General features: G+C 29.6%; 1 protein-coding gene across 1 annotated transcript in view; it reads right to left on the bottom strand.

Annotated features, from left to right (window-relative positions):
- LOC118199529 (phospholipid-transporting ATPase ABCA3-like) overlaps window positions 1–19,425 on the bottom strand; it is a 384,844-nt gene that overhangs the window by 215,806 nt on the left and 149,613 nt on the right. The window contains exons 16-17 of the mRNA XM_085817060.1: window positions 12,407–13,029; window positions 5,307–5,580 (exon numbers count right to left, since the gene is read on the bottom strand). Coding sequence (XP_085673186.1) covers window positions 5,307–5,580; window positions 12,407–13,029 — 897 coding nt within the window. The remainder of the gene's footprint in view (window positions 1–5,306; window positions 5,581–12,406; window positions 13,030–19,425) is intronic.

The following is a 19,425-nucleotide window of genomic DNA, read 5'->3' as shown; positions in this document are numbered from 1 at the left end:
TTTCTGTTTTTACCGTTGCAATGTCGAAGCGTCGAAAATGTTTAACAGAGCGTGGAATAGCAGAAATGATGCAAAATATTTCAGATATTGATTATGAAAGTAGTGATAGTGATACTATGATATATTCTGATCATAAAGAATCTGGTGAATCTAATGATGATGAGGACATTTCGGACATATGTATGCCGAGTACGTCAAAAGTAAGTACTTCTCCATGGTCATCCACAATAGAAAATTTATCGGAATTACCATTTAAAGCTGTTCCTGGAATTAAAGTGGATAATTCGGTTGAAGAAGAAATTGATTTCTTTAGGTATTATTTTGATGATACAATAATGAAATTAATTACTGAAGAGACTAATCTGTATCAGAGGAGTAAATATCCTGAGGATGAATCTGGAGCAACTTCTTCGAAGTATTTACCTGTTACAGTGGAAGAAATGTTTGTTTTCTTTGCTCTAACAATTTTGATGAGTATTATAAAGAAACCCACAATCAAAATGTACTTTTCAATGAATCCCATGCTTGCAACGCCATTTTTTAATAGCGTAATGAGTCGTAATCGATACGTTGTAATTCTTAGATGTTTACATTTTACTAACAGCGATGCCAAAAAAATCGGAAAGCTTCAACCAGTTTTAAATAAATTAATTGAAAATTTCAAGTCTGCTTACAGCCCTGAGAGGAATATATCAATAGATGATAGTTTATTACTGTGGAAAGGAAGACTTGGATTTTACCAATCCATCCCTTCTAAATGGTCGCGATATGGAATTAAACTTTATAAATTAAGTGACTTTATAATTAAAGTAATAATTAAGTGACTTTATAAATAATTAAAGTATATATAAAAATATCTATAAAGCATAAGCCATTTAAATACTCTATAGAGCATTACTAAACAATGTGTTGATACTTCGGAAATTTCATGGATTTAGGCTTAATAGCAAAAAAGCCCCCGGCCCTGGACAGACGCTCACATAAGACACTGCCGGCCTTTGCGATAAGCGCGCGTTTGCACTACCCGGCGCGAAGGGGTTAAGTCTAAACTGCGTCATTCAAATTAATCATGTGATTAAGTAATGCCTAATGCAGATACCTCTTGCCCAATCAAATAATTGTAAACCAAAACTTTTTTAACTCAGAACTGAAACTTTTCAACTCCCTCCCTTCTTCCTCTGAAGTATTGTGACACTCTTCCCTTTTTTTCTAGCTATTATCCTGTTAAGATGCTGCTGCAATCGTCTATTTTCGCTTCTATCGCCATAGTATCTAAAATTGTTCTGGAAATAGGCACGATTGAAGTGCCAAGTGAACTGTGGCCACAAATGTGAACCTAAAGAAAAAAAGGAAATTAATTCGGCTCAACTTATTTCTCTTTAACATGGATCAAGTTTTTTCGCTGCGCTTCTATTTCGCCACCATTAAGTTTCAGATCATTTCACATATATATATCTTTGTATTTTAAAGCTCTTCAAAAACTACTACCCTATATATAGGATATTGCACATAAATTTAAACTAATATTATTTTATCACTTTTGTATAAAGATCATTGTATATGAAATCCCAAAACTAGTGATAACATTTTATTTTTCAATTATGTTTGAAAATTCCACTTTATTATTTCATATTTTAATTTTAATTGGAATAAAAAGGAATATTTTTTATTCAACAATAATTATAAAATATAATAATTAATAAAATTTTAAATTGAAATTTAAAAAGTCTGATTAAATGTACTTTGTTTCTATGACATGACAACTTAACATACTGTTAAAAATGTAATACTGAATCTCATAATAAAGGCTTAGTAAAATACCATACAAAATAGTATTCCTTGTAATATTTTAATAAAACATGATGTTTCTGTATGATATATTGTATAGACATTAGGTTATTTTGAAGCAGAATACATGAAAATGAGCAATGCCATCGCCGGAAGAACTACGGACCTCTCGAATTTGCATCCAACGTGCTGACCACTATACCACAAAGGCATGTTAAGAAGGCAGGAGAATACCTTATAATACAAGCAGTCTTCTTTCTATCATACTTTGTAAAAGTTAAACACAATTTAATTGCATCTTTAATTTGTATATACATTCAGTTAATATGAACCTTAAATTTTTTATCTTATTTGCACTTATTCTTAGCAGCTGTTGCTCCAAAGTAGTAGATTCTCTATTGTTCTACATATAGGTTGTTTAAAACAATTCATAAAAAAAAACCCCAATATTTTTTATAATATTGAATAAATAAGACTTAAATTTTAAACATTTTCACATTAGATAATATTAAACTCATAGTTTTGCAATTACACCAGTGAATTTATTTAGGTCAACAGTGATTGCAGAATATCATATAGGACTGATCTGATGGATGATTTTTTTTTGGAAGATGAATATAGTAACTGGAAAGTGAGAATATTAACTGGTCAGCCCAATCGCTCTACTTAAACCTTATACAGCACGTCTGGGTTGCTAATAGTGGGCAACTGAAACTCCCTTTAGCTCCTCAAACCCTATAGTATAGGACCCTCTAGGAAAACTAAAACACAGCATTGCTACAGCGGTGGGACAGCCTGCCACAGGGATGCATACATTGCCTCATTTCCAGTATGAAGTCATATCAATCTTGCAAAGTTCTGTTTTAGACCTTCCTGTGCTGATGAGACTTATGCATGATCATAATGTATCCATGACTTTTGTATGACACATTTTGTTGCATTATATCAACCTGTATTAATATCAGACTTCCTTAAAATCTATCTATCAGGTTTGGAGATAAACAAGCAAAGGTGAAAATTCTTCTAAATATGAACAGTATATTTCAACAAGTGACTGAAGGGATTTTCACAAATTGTTACCTAGCAACAAACTTCTCATATTTCCCCCTTAATAAAGCTAAAAAGCAATTGTGACTTGATATTACGCATCTCAGAGAGCATGGGCTAAATCTTCTTTATATACTAGAAGTTTCATTAAACTGCTACCACAACTCTGGGTTGAATGTGCAATCCCATGCAATCTGGGTTTTTTACTGAACAGCTAGCTTCATTGAACAACTTATTGATAAATTGATTGATTCTGAACAACTTATTGATAAATAAATTGAATTAGAAATATGTGTATATGATATACAGAATGCATTTAGAAGCTGTATACAAATCCTTGCATTCACTGGCAACAAAAAAGTATTAGCTTGCTTTACAGCAAAATAAATAGACTAAATTTATATACATCTCAGTTTTTAATCACTTGATATGCATATTTTACAATTTTTATACTATTTTGTTCAGTTTTAATAAACCGAGGAACATATACTTTGGTCTAGAATTTTAGACATGCACATATTTTTCTGGAAATATATATATTATATATATGTTTTCAAATTTTTTTGATTGCGCATTAAAAAATAAATAAATAAATAAAATCTCCTCAGGACTAACAAAAATCACTAACCAAGTAAACAAACACAGTAACTTTTTAAAATACATTTAATTAAAAATAAAAAAAAAAAAAAAAAAAAAAAAAAAAAAATACTTCACTTTGGGAAACAAAATATCTGTTGATGAATTAGTCATCAAATTCAAAATTAATTTTATAGCATACAACACTAAAAAAATAAGTAAATGAAGACTTCAGCTATATGTCTTGACAGATTCTCAAACTAGCAATATATAAATATTCAGCTATAATTTGTAAGTCTTACAAGAGAAAAGTTTATAATCCTAGAGTTTCTTGTCAGTATACAGTCACACATTTACTTCAACAAGTTCTGGACTCTGTTCCAGAAGGTAATTGCTAACAGCCTTTTCATCTGTGTTTTTTTTTTTTTTTTTTTTTTTTTAGAGGAGCAAGAAAACAATAATAAATCTAAGAACATGGCATGACTCATATGCAGCCTGTTGCAACATAATAACAAAGTTGACATACTTCTGCCAGTGAGAGATACCAATATATGAATGAATTTGATAGAATGAACCAAATATTTTGGTGCATTTACAAATTCCTCCATGTATTAAATCAATCCACTACCACAAATTCCTTCATGTCATACAAAATATTCCTTCATGCAAAAATGTCAGAGAAAACTTTTTTTTGAAGGGGAAAGAAATTGGAAATTTGCACAGTAAACTCAATTTTTAGTTCAGGAAACAATGAAGAAGTAAAATCAAATTATCCTAGGTCATCAGAAATTCAATATTTTCAGCGTATAGTGAATTTTTTTTAAGTTAGAACTACACCCATCAAATTACACTACTTTGATAATGATGCAAGATAAATTGTGTTTTATGTATCATATGTAAATTGGAAATCAGAAAATAAAAAAAACTGTGTTATCTGTTCAGATTACGAGAGCAAGAGAGGAAATACTGAAAACAAGAGAGATTACAGTCATACATGTCTGATGGAGCATGGACTTCATATTATGGAGTACTTTAATCATCAATATTACTCTTAAATGATTAAAAGTTTATTAACTAAATTAAAATTTTGCACAAGAAATAATTACTAGTGTTATATTATTATTATTTTGAATGACTAGTAACAAAAGTTAAAAATGTTTTGTCTAGATAGACATAATATTTACTTTTATTTTCTATAAATTTTTCATTTAAACAAATTTTAAAAAAGAATTACATTTCATTGTCATAAAAGGTGTAAAAAAAGCATTTGAACTTAAAATAAAAATAATGCAGAACTCAACTTCAGATGAGCATTTATTTTAGAGAACATATATTTCTAGAAATCAAACTGTTTCACAAATTATTCTAGCTCCTTCATAGAGCAAAGCCTGTGTCAGATATTTTCAAAATATATAAGATTTTATTTAAAATAAAAGCCAAGGTGGGTTGAACTTTTAAATTTAATTAAAGATTCCAGTGTCATATTTCAAATAATCAATTGCTTAACCTCATTTTTATATTTTACTTTTAATTAGTATTCATTAAAAACATACTGATAATTTTAAAACAGTGCTAAAATTAAGATTATAAATTAGTTTATAACATAATTATAAAATGTATGAATTGAATTTTGTGATAACTCTGATACCTATCTGTTCAACTGTGAAGAAGCCATCTTTTTCCATGGTTATGAAGATGAACAATACAAAAATACAAGACAGCATATAAGTAAATATAATACTAATTAAAAGTAAAATATATTTATATTTTACTTTTAATTAGTATTCATTAAAAACATACTGATAATTTTAAAACAGTGCTAAAATTAAGATTATAAATTAGTTTATAACATAATTATAAAATGTATGAATTGAATTTTGTGATAACTTTGATACCTATCTGTTCAACTGTGAAGAAGCCATCTTTTTCCATGGTTATGAAGATGAACAATACAAAAATACAAGACAGCATATAAGTACTGAAATCATATATAAAGGAAGAAAACCAGTATGTGATCAAATTTAAAATGCCATTAACTTGAAGGTGTTTGGATTTTGATGAATTTTCAAGAACTGTTACAATAATAAAACTACTCATCAGGATAGACATTCCAAACATCAAGTCTTGAGATGAAAGCATTACAGAAATAAGCTGGTATCTTGAAGTTACCTGAAATTAAAAGTGATCTTTTTTAGTTAATACATACTAGCAAATATATTATGAAACTTATTAGCCAAACTATCAACAAAAGTTATATTAAAAAAGAAGTTATTGTACTTAAGGTAGGAAAAATGGGAAACAAATCTAAATTCACATCTTTAGCAAAAACTGAGTGAGTATGAAAAAGAGTAGTATTCAGTGAGTATGAAAAAGAGTAGAAGTAGCATTTAAGTAAGCAATACTGTGATTATTCATTCTAATTTAAATTTTATCTTATTTTTAAAGTAATTTTATTTACCAAATTTTATTGACTGAGCATTAACTCTCCAAAGAGTTTGACTATATAAAGATATTTATTAAAGTAATTTTTGGATTATCTTTTAGGAAAAGAATTCATGAAGATTAATAAAAACAGCGAACTGTAATATATATATATTAGTTCTGTTTAATGTGTGTGTATTATACATGTATGTATATATACATGCATATACATCAGTTCTGTTTAACGTGTGTATATTATATATATATATAATTAATGCACATGCACAGAGAGATTAAACAGATTTGCCCCTACTTTATACAGGTTGTCCCATAAGTCTGTGAATACTTTAGAAATTCATAAAAATTGAAGGAATTTGTAGAATTGAATGCGGAAAAAGTTATTTTCATGAAGAAGAAATTTTTTTTTTGGTAACAAGAAAAAAAGTAGTTAAAATTTTCATCAATAGAGGGCACTGTATGACAGCAAATCACACATTCCTAGGAAAACTATATTTATTTGCCTGTAGGCAAGTGTTTGCAAGCATATCACTCTTATTCTATGTGTCTACCATCACCACAAATTACAACACTGTTCACTGTTGCATATAACATATGTGAATGGATGCAAGAGATTTCATGATGAATGGTGTTCTTTAATTGCACTGAAGAAGCTGGGCTATTGTGGGACATGCTGGACTTGACATAACCCTGAAGCCAAAAACCAAGTGGTGCAAGAGGAACACTGATTTTTACAGTGACGCCTAATTAATTATTCTTCAGTGAAAGTTCTTCTAAGGAATGCCTTCACTTCGATTGTGATATGAGGAGATGCTCCATCTTGCATGAACGTTATGTCAAGGACATTATGTTCCAGTAAATGCGGTATCACTTTCTCCTGCAGCAGTTCCAACTACATTTTCATAGTAATTGAGCAGGTCTTCCAGCCAGCTTTTGCACAGTGGTCTTCAAAGCAAAAAACGGCCCACAATAATGGACACAGTAAAACCACACCAAACATTTAAATGTGGTCAATGTAGGGGCTCCTCAGTATAGACACGTGGGTTCTCTTTTGCCCAGATTCTGCAGTTATGGGGTGTTAACTGTTCTATGCAATGAAAATTGAGCCTCATCTGTCAACAAGGTATTGAGAAGCTATTATGGATCATCATCAATTTTCAAGAAATCCCAATTTGTGAATTCATTTCACTTAGCTTTGTCATTTGATAATAGCTGGTAGACTGATTGCAACTTATAGGGTACAATTTTAAAACATCGTGAAGGATGCAGAATACTGACGACTTTGGTATATCAGCGTTCCATGTCACTTCTTGTGTGCTACTTACTGCATTCATTGATTGTTCCCTTAGAGTGTCTATCTGCAAAACCACATCAGAAATACGGACCTCTGATAAACTTGGTGCACCACTAAGAAGGAGATGATCCAAACTTCCCGTTTCTTCGAACCATTGTACCAGGGAAGTCAGTCCGGCAAGAGTGATTGGACCTGAACCTTTCTTCCATTCCTTCTATCTCGAAAATCTTCGTAAAGCTTCTGTCAGGGATTCTTGGCTGAGGTAAAACAACTTCACCAATAAAGCTTTATCCGCTAATGTCAGCATAACAATTAAAACTTAATGTATGAACAAGTAGGAGGAAAAATCAGAAACGAGATCTTAAGTATAAAACCTGCAATTTATAGGACTCTGATTTACATATTTCTTGCTACTGCATATGTGTGGCACCATCTATTGATGAAAATTTTAACTATTTTTCCCTTAACCAAAAAACAAATCCCTCTTCGTGAGAATAACTTTTTTGTAAACTGTGTTCAATTCTATCAGTTCCTTCAATTTTTATGAATTTTAAAAATATTTACAGACTTATTGGACACTACCGTGTATCAATATATCATAATTCTTTAAAATACTTTGGTAAGATACATAATTTATTCTTTTGACCTGAAAAACATGAAGATAAAAAGCAAAGTAATTACTGAATAAAATGCACAGCCTAATAATAAAATGCATTCTCTGATGCACAGCCATCTTTAAATATAAATAAATAAAGAACAACTCAACTGATGTTAAATTTTAATGCAACCTTCAAGTAATTGAAAAGGTAATTTGGAACAATTACTATTTTATTGGAAATTGGAAGCAATTACTTTTCATTTGTGTTAAATATTGAATTATTTAATGATTGATCAAATGCTTCTAAAACATATTATTCTCATGCTAAATTGCACCCAGAAAAATAAAAGATTAAAAACAGATAAGTATTTTACTTCACGTTATATAGCTTAAGTCAGAAGTTTGAAACAGCCTCAGCTTTTATTCTATTGAACGCCATGCCAGTCCACCATCCTCTGAACAAGTGTTATCACTTATGGTTATCTGAACATTATCTAGTGAATGAATTGGTATTAACTATACATCCCATTTGAACCCTTGCAAAATCTTTTTGTGAAGATCTGTCAATGAATTCCTCCAACAATCCAGTATCTTGAACATCCTACTGAAGATGTCTTTTAACTAATTGCAATTAAACACTAATCAATATTACAGGATAGACACTGACAACCTATAACACATATGTTAATTGCGGCATGTGGAATGATAATTTATGGTATACTGAGTGAACTGAAATATAATAATTAGGATCTCATAAAAATTAAAGTTTCATTTAATAGAAGCACATAATTAAATTACTAAGCCATATAAATTTAGGCAAAAACAAATTTCAAATTCTCACTCGTTTTATGGAAAATTTAATTTTAAAGCAATAGTAAGCTCATTTTTTTTTATTAAAAAGCAAAAATATTTTTAATACTTTTTTTCCCTGAAGAACCTATCTCTCCCCTTTAGGTTTACCAATAATTCTCATTTATTGTCATGAGCTGATTTTTTGAAGCAAAACATTTACAGTGAGGGGCGCTCAGGAGTTTTACATTGGCTACCAGGACACTGAATAGCAAACATTTATTTGCCAAAGCTTCTCAAAATGTTTATCATTGATACTGATTTACCATATGAAGTCCTGTTCATTTTGAGCAAATACTACATCATAACATGCAATATTGATGTTTCTGATCATTTAGCTATTGACACAGTACGAAAATTATTCCCTAATGAACAAAGTAATGAAGTCACTTGCATGTGGCTAGAGTTTCCATGATAAAAAAATCAAACTAGAAATAAAATTAGAAGAAAAGTTGCTGCTTACAATGCAGCAAAATAACATTAATCAGCCTATAGTGCCAACAGAACACAGGATATCCACAATTTTGTTAAACAAAAACAAAACTATTGTTTCTAAATAAAGTCATTTTCCACTTATCTCTGCCTGCGCCAAGACAATTCATAATTAATGCAGAGAAGCATTCAATGAAGTTCTTTATGAATATCATAAGAATCATTTATAGCAACTCTGATAAGTTGCTTTGGCTTTACTCTTATAGAACTATTAAAGCTTTATCCTAAGAACACCAAATGTGGCGATATGTGTTCTGCACTAGTTTTTGGCACAATTGCGTGTTGTATAGTAACCCTTTTGACGTTGAAAACTCTTTTGCTGGAGTGGTTTAATTGCTCGTTGGTTTGTGTTGTGCGTGTTTTGAAATGGCCTATGTTGCAATGAGAGACGTGGTTGCAAGAGTGTCTGCAAGATTATTTTTAGTGGCTGTGCATGATAGAAGTAAGGAAACACTGATGCAGTGTATCAAAGAGTGGATTGAACCTTGTACAATTATTTTTTCGGATGGCTGGAAATCTTACAAGGATTTAGGAAAAGAAGGTTTTGAACATTTATTTGTGAACCATAGTATGAATTTTCTGGATAGTGCGCCTGGCTGTCATATAAATACGATAGTGATTACATAGCGGCAAGTTAAAGGCGATGTGAAATTGGTATTTCTGCTGTTAGAAAAAGCATTCATCGATGGCAAGTGCATTTTATTTTATTCTTATTTTGCAGAATGCTATGTTTATTGTTTTTTTAGTATCAATTTCTGTCGTTATTGTTTTTTTTTGAATTGTTTGAAATTTATTTTAGTCTATTTTGTTGATTAGTGCATAGTGCCTAGATTGTGCAATTCGTAGATGTTTTTTAAAGTTGAAACAGAACACTGTGTGCATGGTATTCTTTGAAATTTATTGTTGTTATGTTAATTTATTAAAGCGAGGTGTGCGTAGTTCGTAGATTCGTTCATTGCCAAATTGTGCAATTTGTAGATGTTTTTTTAAGTTTAAACAGGATGCTGTGTACATGGTATTTGAAATTTATTGTTGTTATGTTAATTTATAAAAAGCGAGGTGTGTGTGGTTCGTAGATTTGTTCATTGCCTAGATTGTGCAATTCGTAAATGTTTTTTTAAGTTAAAACATATCGCTGTGTACATGGATTCTTGTTAACTATTTTTGGTTAGAAACTTTAAGTTTTTGCTATCTAAATTTTTTGTTTTTGTTTCAGATTTTTAGCTTAAATTGTGTGTTCAAAACGTGGTTTTTGCATGTGCGAAAGACATTTTAGGCTTAAAGTTCGAAATTTAGACAAAAAATTTAGATAGTGATATGGCAGCGTGGAGTTTCTTGCTGCATTTGGTGACCTGAGGGCACATATAAGAGGAGTTCCATTGCTTTATTGCAAGCGACTACCATTGAAGGAATTTACATCATGACAGCTAATAACAATCCAAACTTTTACCACTACTGAAGAGTAGTAATGTTAGTGTGCACCCTTCAAGAAAAATTTCATCAGTATTTCTCAACTATCTCAAAATGACAGACACACAACTCATTGATTTTATTACAAAGAGGAAGAGATTATGAATGTCATTTTTGAACTGCCGAAGTTTAAAAGCCAATGCTAGAGATTTCATTGATGATGTTTTACAAAAATCTAACATTTTATTGCTTTTTGAAACTTGGCTCAGTTATGAAGATAGAGGTTCTAAACATTTATATTGCTTTATTGAAATGTTCATGTGTCAGAACCATTGGAATAGTTATTTATTGTAATTTAAATGATGTTACAAATGATTTATTGTTAACATTGAAATAAGCATAATATTTATCAGTTAATAAAGCACATTCAGTGAAATATTTTCTTTGATATGAAAGCAATTTACACGCCTCTCAAACACTATCTAACAGATCATACATTTTATCTACAGAATATTGGTAGCATACACAATTGATGATGTTTTGAGGTGAAGTTTTAGATAACATTCCTATTATTTTAAGAAGAATTTCAATACAAACTCTGCTACTCAAAAAGCTTACTTAATTTCCTTCAGGATAAACTAAAACTGAATGTTAATAGCAACTTTAATGAAGTAATACAAGAGATGTAGTATTTGGAAGATACCTTGAGCAACTTCAATCTAGAATGCCTGCATCATGTTTTACATATCACAAACTTAATATTTCATTTTTCAATTACGAAAATTTAGAAACAAAATAAAATTTATTTTTTACTAATTATTTTTAAAATACTATGCTCTAATAACCTCTTATATCTCATATTTATTTGACAAAAGTTTTGCTTACACTGCATGACTTTTCATACAGATTTCTTTTCTTATTGTTGTGCAATACAGATATTGTATATGGAATATGCAATGTTTCAAGAATTCCGAGATAGCTAACATGCATTTAGCACATAGATGAGAAAGCAAATATTATCTTTTTGCATCCCCATGCTAGATGATTATCAGCCATTTCTGTATTCATCAAATTTTACATCTTCCATAAAGGAAGTGTATGTTATGTGATACTGAAACAAACAGCTAAGTTGCCCAGAAGTAATCTCTGTCCTCAAAGTAACATAACTGAAAAGGTTTGTTTTAGTATTCTGTATCAATAATTCAAATTCACATATGAAATGTTACATCTAGCTATTAGTAGCTATTAGTTAGTAGCTACTAATAGTTAATAGCTATTAGTAGTAATGTAGCCTTTTCCTAGCTGGCTTAAATTTCAGTGGCAGTAGTTTACAAATAAAATGCATGCAATGATAAGACAAACTACAGATGAATTTGATTTTATGCAAGGAAGCACAGTTTATGGCTGCAAACTCTTTACTATTGGGTTACTTAAGCTCCAATTATATTAATGAAATTTCATGATCACACATATATTACTCCATATATACTGTGTCAATAGTTGACACTATATATACTTACACATATATACTGTTTACACATATATACACTCACACATATAGTGACTCAATATATACTCACACATATATACTGTGTCAATGATGACACATATATTACTCCAAAATATAGTTTAAATATAGTTTAATATATTTCATTTCACTGCTTTGAATTCAAAGAAATTCTTGTTACTTCTTTGAATGCAAATATTTACCCTGTTCCTTTATTCATATCATTTATTATTGCTCCCTTATTCTTCTTATTTATTGTACAAAATCAAATTTAAAATTTAAACAACAATGAAATACATTTTAAATCCCTCTGTGCCCCAGTTGTTTAACTTTGAGTTTCTAATTATTTTTTAAAATATTTTTTATTATTTGTAGTATTAAGATAGTTTTTTTTTATTTATCTTACCATTTGTTCATATTCATTCTTGACAGGTAAAGGATGATTATGAAGTGCAAACAAATATTCAGAGCTTCCTGATGTCAAATATTTAAATACTGCATTATGAATGTTTATCAGGGCAATAGGAGCAGAATGCTGTATCTTAGCATTATAGAAGGCAGTAATATAAGTTTTGTTGGAATCATCAACAAAATCAGCTGCTATAGCATATTTGGTATTAAACACTTCAATATCTTCTTGTGCAAGCCTGAGAAGATAATGTAAAATATTTTCTTCTATGGGATGAATTAAATTTGTCTCATCAGGGGCACTAAAAAGAGATGCATACAAATCAGCAACATCCTTGCTTACATTAGAATCAGGATCTAAGGCACATACAATTTTTGTGCCATGAAAAAGGGATGTATTCAGTTCCTTGAAATCTAAATTTTCTGATCTCTCGTAAGTCAGTGCATTACCTATCATAAACATGAAAGGTAAGATGAGTATCTGTGATACAGAAAATAAAATGTGCCGTGATGAGAAAATATAACGTTTCTTGAAATGAGCCCACATCTGCTGGGTAAATAAGATACAGCCTTCATTTCCTTTCTTATTACATAATAAATTTTTTGCTCCTTCATCTGAATCTGAAAGTAAGAAGAAATCAATAAAAATCAACACACGGCATGAAACTATATAGCAAAGAGTACAAACTTAAAAAATACGACAGCCTCTCTCATATTTTAATTCAGTTTTGCTAATAACTCACAAAAATAATGAGCACTAACATTTTTCCTACTTTATGAATTCTTATACACACATACAAAGTGGGGGGAGGCAGGATTTCATAGCAATGCAAAAATAAAGTTTAGATGCTAACAATCGTTAGAATTTAATGAATATATATATTTTTTAAATTTTAAGCTTAACCATGTTAATCATTATGTATTCTCTGTTTCACACACATGCACACACAAAAAATGAAAATATTATGAGCTAAATTATCATGTCTTTTGTAAATATTAACATACATCATGTTAAACATTAAAGAAGGGAATATACATCATATCCAGAAAAGTCCTTAACTGGCTTTTAGTTACACAACCATAAGTTGTAGATATATATTTTTGATTACAAAAATTGTGATAATTAAATAATTTTAAATGACGTAAATATTCATATTTTAACATATTAAAATTAGAAATAATAACTTAACTTTATCCCCAAACTTATATTCAGGAAAAAACTTATACACATGGAAAAATAAATAAATAAAAAAATTGATTTTCAGATTTTCACACAATAAAAATTGACTGAAATATTTAATTTCAGAGTTTGGGATATTTAACATCACTTTCAGCTCGCCTTGAGGGGTATGTTAATAAATAAATTAGAAAATTTCAAGGTTTATTTTCCCTTTAAACAGCTTTCTTTTGTACTTTGCTGGTGCGTAACTTTCTTTAATTTATAATTTTGTTACAACAATACACCCAAAAATTTTCACACTAATAATTTGTAACTTTTTAAATGCTAAAATACACTATTAATATTTTCATGAAATTTTACTATTTCATGGAATTTAAATTTAATAATTATACAAGAAATTAACCAACCTATAAATGCTTTTTATTTTTAGTTTATGCAAATGATGTTATCAGTTGGCTATGTGAGAATATTGAAGCTTATGTGTTTTCTGGAAATTAGATCTACTTTTTGAAAAACTTGATACTGATCAATAATTTTCACAATAATCTAGATAGAAATGCTTAATCTATTAAAATCAGAATCCTGTTTTTAAATGATATTTTATTTTTAACTGTGTGCATATGCATATATTTTTTTCTTCAATTTCTGTGCAGCATCCAAATACAACAAATTTAAAATGAAATATCTTAGCAAGTTTTTGTCGTATGAGAGTCGAAATTTTATATTTTACAATGCATGTAAACTTTCTGAAGGAATATATAAAAAGTTATACTTCACAATGTTTACAAATTTGACTTTTTTTTTTAAAAAAAATTTATATATACCAAAATGTAAATATTTGCATTAGTATTCTTAGTTGCATTCAGATTTTTTTCTAATTTACACATTTTGCTTAGGTTATGGTAAATCCCGCTACGTTTATCTGCCTAAGGGGATGGAGGGATATCCTCATGGAAGATTTTCTGATGAAAACTGGTTTATGTTTACACGTGGAAAATCATGAAAACTCCCATGCAGTCACCCCATTTGTAAAGATTTAAGTCTTGATCAAATTACTAATATTCAAGACAGGTAGAAACCTTCACTGTCAATGAACTAAGAAATCTGCGGTGAATTTCAAATTCTATCCCTATGTGCTGAATCATGTTAGAAGTAAAAATGTCAGCCAGACGCTCATTTAGCATGACTATGTTGATACGCACATTAGAAATTGAACAGCATGATGTTGCAGGCATGTTCAAGGCTCATTCAGAAAGTAGATGTGATGAATCGAAAAACTGGTTCTTCAAAACTATCTCATTCACATGGCAAAGTGGCATCATCAGCCTGTTAAACAGAAGGCAGACTTCTCTTCACTTTTTCCACCCAGTTGGAAGAACAGTGATTACGTAATTTTACTCATTTCAGATTCTTTGTGCATTAAAAGTATAACTTAAATTATCTGCTTGATGCGAAAGCTGCAATTAATGTATAGAGAGCAGAAATTATACAATGAAAACGTGATGAGATTATACGAGTTAAAAAATTTCTTTTCTTTTGAATGCATAACAAATATATAGGTATAATGAAAGATCCAAAAGTTATACAAATATTTCTTTTAAAGCAGTTCAGATGATAAAAAAGCAAAAAAAAATCTGAAAGGTTTCAGATTTTAAATTATGTCCAAAGGGGCATTTTCTTAACATTTTGTGTGTTACATTTATTTATTAAATATCATGTTTTATTCACTGAAACCATAAAATTCAATAGCAATGTCGCAAAATAATTTAAAAATCAGCCTATCTTTAGAATTTCCGATACACGGTTCAGCGCTCGAGAGATAAAAAGGTTTCGCCCCAATAGAGAGTTGCCATGGCTCGCTTTTAAGTCGCTGAGTTTGTTACTAAAAAATTTGCTAAAATTTTACAAAATATGAAATTGCTAATAAAACAAATTTCAAATTTGTCCTCCATATGCCCATATTCGTAGGAGGATTATGTCATTCAAAATTCGATTGCTCTGTGTACCGTTGTTTTATCACAGTGAGAGATTGCAGATCTATTGATGCAGATTTTTCATTATTTAATTTCTTCAAATATAATGCAGGACTCTAACATTTGGTGGAAACAGTTTAAAAAGTGAAATGGACATTTATACTGATTTAACGCAAAATCACAAAATGAAAACAATAGTCCTTTGGGGACAAAGCCCCTTTGGGCTAAAAAGATAGTAAATTAAATCTTAGAAGCTTTAAACAATTCCAATTATGTGGAAAATCATTGAGTTTTTTTAAGAGTACCTTACAACCAAATTCAAGACAAAAATCGCTTTTAAAATTCTTAATTTGTTGAAGTTGGATAAACTAAATATGGTAGAAAACTATCATCATGCAATGCAAAACAAATTTGCTCATACTTAATGAAATTTTTATTTACGAACTGGGTCTTTGAAGAAGACTGAACAATTAAATATCTCTTGAACAACTGTTTGCAAACCCATGGCTCAAGTTAAAGAAATGAATCAAATAAGAAAGGTTTTCACATTATGCCAATTTTATCATGTAATACTTTTCTAATAAAAATATCCAAAATTTACATTTGTTAGTGTTAATATTATTTATTTTTGCTAAATTTGCTAGCAATGTGTTCAGGATATTTGATTTCCCTTTATAGAGAAAAAATATTCATTTAAATAAATTTCTTAGCAGTTAAAAAATTAAAGCAACAAACAGTTAATTTATGCAATGTATTCTTGTAGACTTAGTTCTAAAAATCAGTGATTAGTAATTTTCGATTTGAGTTATTTAACAAATTTAATTCATTTAAAAAATAATTTATTTCATATTTTTAAACAGTTAAAATATTTTATTTTTATTCAAATAGTTTTTAATCTTTCAAGTATACTGTTTCTTTGATTCTAAGAGTTATCAATTGTAAAATCCACACTGTAATATCAGCCCCCATCAATAAGAGCAGAAGTAAGTTATTATAAATTTAAACAAACATATTTACTATAAATGTACTTTATTGGACTTCCATATGCCAATGATTCCTTATATGTCACTTTCTTCTAAACCAGTACAGTAAAATTCCAGAAATCAGCAAAGACTGGGAACAGAAGTTGTGCGGATTTTAGGATTTTGTGGATTTCGGGACGGAAAAGATAAAGCATAATATTCGGACTAAAAGTGCAAAATGAATAAGGCGTATTAGATACATGTAATTAAATTATTATATACATTATTGCAATAATTTATTATATGCATTAAATTATTATTACATATATAAATTGACTATATTATTCATTGTATTATATGTACACATCATCGAGGTTTGCCGATTTCGCCTCATACAAATTTTTCCGGTTTTGGATTCCGGTGTTAGAATCACTGTTGCTGTAAAATTTCAACAGCTTTTCTTTATTTTTCGGTATATCATACACAATCGTGTAGCAATGAGATACATTCCACAAGAGAAGAAGAGGAAGAATGACCTTGCTTGTTTGCATTAACTGCACGTAAGTCACAAGATCTCTGAGGTGATTTGCGTTGTTTGTTTATAAAACGTATACATAAGTCACATGATCAATGAGGTCATCGGAATGCATCCATGGACCTTATAAGAAATAGACTAACCCAAATGGGTTTTCTCCCTCGTCTGAGGCATTCCCGGCTGTCACCTTGATCACATCCGAAGGAGTAGGGACGACTTGCAGAAATTTAACAGTATTTGCCTATTGCAGCGTGTATAATTGTCAAGAAAAAGCTGGTTGTAGCCCCTCATTTGACAAATTAGAATTTCTCCATATTTTTATTTTTGAAATTGAGATTGATTTTTAAAAATTTAGCATATTTCGCAAGCATAATCAACCTTCAAAATAATTATAAAGCTATTGCATGCATTCAGGGCTGGATATTTTTTTTAGCTTGTCCTATGCTGTAAGGAAATATGTAACTACTTATTTTGGAAAATAATATTTTAAATCTGAACTAATAGAAAATTTCAAACAAGTAATTTTCTCTGGCAAATTTTATGTATTTTATTGAGCACAATTTCTATAAAGGAATTTTATTTCATGTATATTTCATAATACAACTATGTATTTTATTTCATGTATATTTCATAATTCAACATACTATTAATATAATTAATAGTGATAAACACTTTTGACTCCTTAATAATTTTTATACATTTAATTCTAATATTAAAACTGTATTTAACTGTAATAATTAATTTTGCTTGTATTTTATAGTGATTATTTTTTAAATTTATTTTTAGTTCTGCATAAGATTTTTTTCATTTACTATTAATTTAATTTATTAGACCAAAGGGGCGCTAGCCTAGACAGGCTGTTAGTTTCGAAGCGGCATTTTGCACTGTTTTACTGTAAATGTCCCTGTCTCCTTGCAAATTGTTGTTACCAAGTATTATCGCCCTGTATTATATTTAAAGAAATTAAATAATGAAGTATTTGCATGAATACATGTATGTTTCTCGCACTGTGACAAAAACGACAGTACCTAGAGCAATCAAATTTTGAATAATGTGTAAACACAAAGTATTAATTTTATTTAAAATGTATTTTCCCGATTGGCAACAACAGCTTTTTTCAGAACGATAATATTTTTGAACTGTAAGTTTTTGAGCAGTAATGTTGACGGTAATGTTTCTGAATAAAGCAAGTATTTAACAATTAATGTTTGACGGAATGTGTTTTTAATAAAGGAACTAATTAAATGCTAACATTTCAGAAGTGGGATAAACTAGAATTATTATCTAGATTTAACAATGTATTGCCTTAATGTACGCTAAGCCTAAACTGAATGTGGAAACTCGCCAAAACTGAAAGTAGAAAGGTACGTGAATTTATAAACTGTTTATGTTATGTCTAAGTATTAAACGGAAAGAACTTAAGTATAATTATTGTATTAGTATTTGAAAATTGAAGTCTAAGATGGCTTATTTGGCAAGAGGCAAAAAATGTGATTTAAAAGAACTTGCTTTGGAACTTGATGTAGATGTCCCTTCTGATATTAAAATTGTAGGCTTAAGAGATATGATTTTGAATAGTAAGAATTATAATGAAGACTTTACTAAACAAATGCTAGATAGAATTATAAATGATCATTTAGACAGGGAAAAGTTAGAAATTTTAGAAAAAGATAAGCAAAGAGCATTTGAAATGGAAATTATAGAAAAAGATAAGCAAAGAGCATTTGAAATGGAAATTATAGAAAGAGATAAGCAAAGAACTTTTGAACTTGAAAAATTGAATATAGAAGCGGAAATCAGAAGTAGTATGATTCTGTTTCTTCTAATGTTAGTAAAAGTAATATTTGTGACATGAGTAAATTAATGCATAAGTATGATTTGAATGAAGGTGATATAATTTTTATTTAGTTTTATTTGAGAGACAGGCATGACGTATTGGGTTAGAAGAACAAAACTGGGTTTCTCAGCTGTTGGGTCTATTGCCTTATGAAATAATTAATTGCCCGTGAATCATAAGAGAAAGCTAACGACTATAAGCACGATAAACAACTGCTACTGAGAAAATTTAAGCCGAGCCCTGAACAGTTTCGGCAAAAGTTCGTTGATCATATTAAAACATTGCGTAATACGTGGAAGGACTTCACGTTTGAATTAAAAAATTATTTTGAAGAGTGGCTTGCTGGATTAAATGTAACAGATTTTGACTCTTTAAAACAACTTATTATTAGTGATCAATTAAAGAAGACGGTCCCCGCTGCTATCCGAGACCATTTCATTGATGATTGGTCTAAATTCATTAAACCTGAAGAGTTGGCTGAAAAACTAGATGAATATGAAAATATTCGGGCAGGGATAAAAGTACTTCAA

Source organism: Stegodyphus dumicola, chromosome 5 (genome assembly GCF_044657685.1).
Source record: "Stegodyphus dumicola isolate Sdum_Otavi_A_Nest chromosome 5, ASM4465768v1".
In the NCBI taxonomy this organism is placed as follows: Eukaryota; Metazoa; Arthropoda; class Arachnida; order Araneae; family Eresidae; genus Stegodyphus; species Stegodyphus dumicola.
Note: the sequence above shows the minus strand (reverse complement) of the source record. Positions and strands in the feature narration are given on the sequence as shown.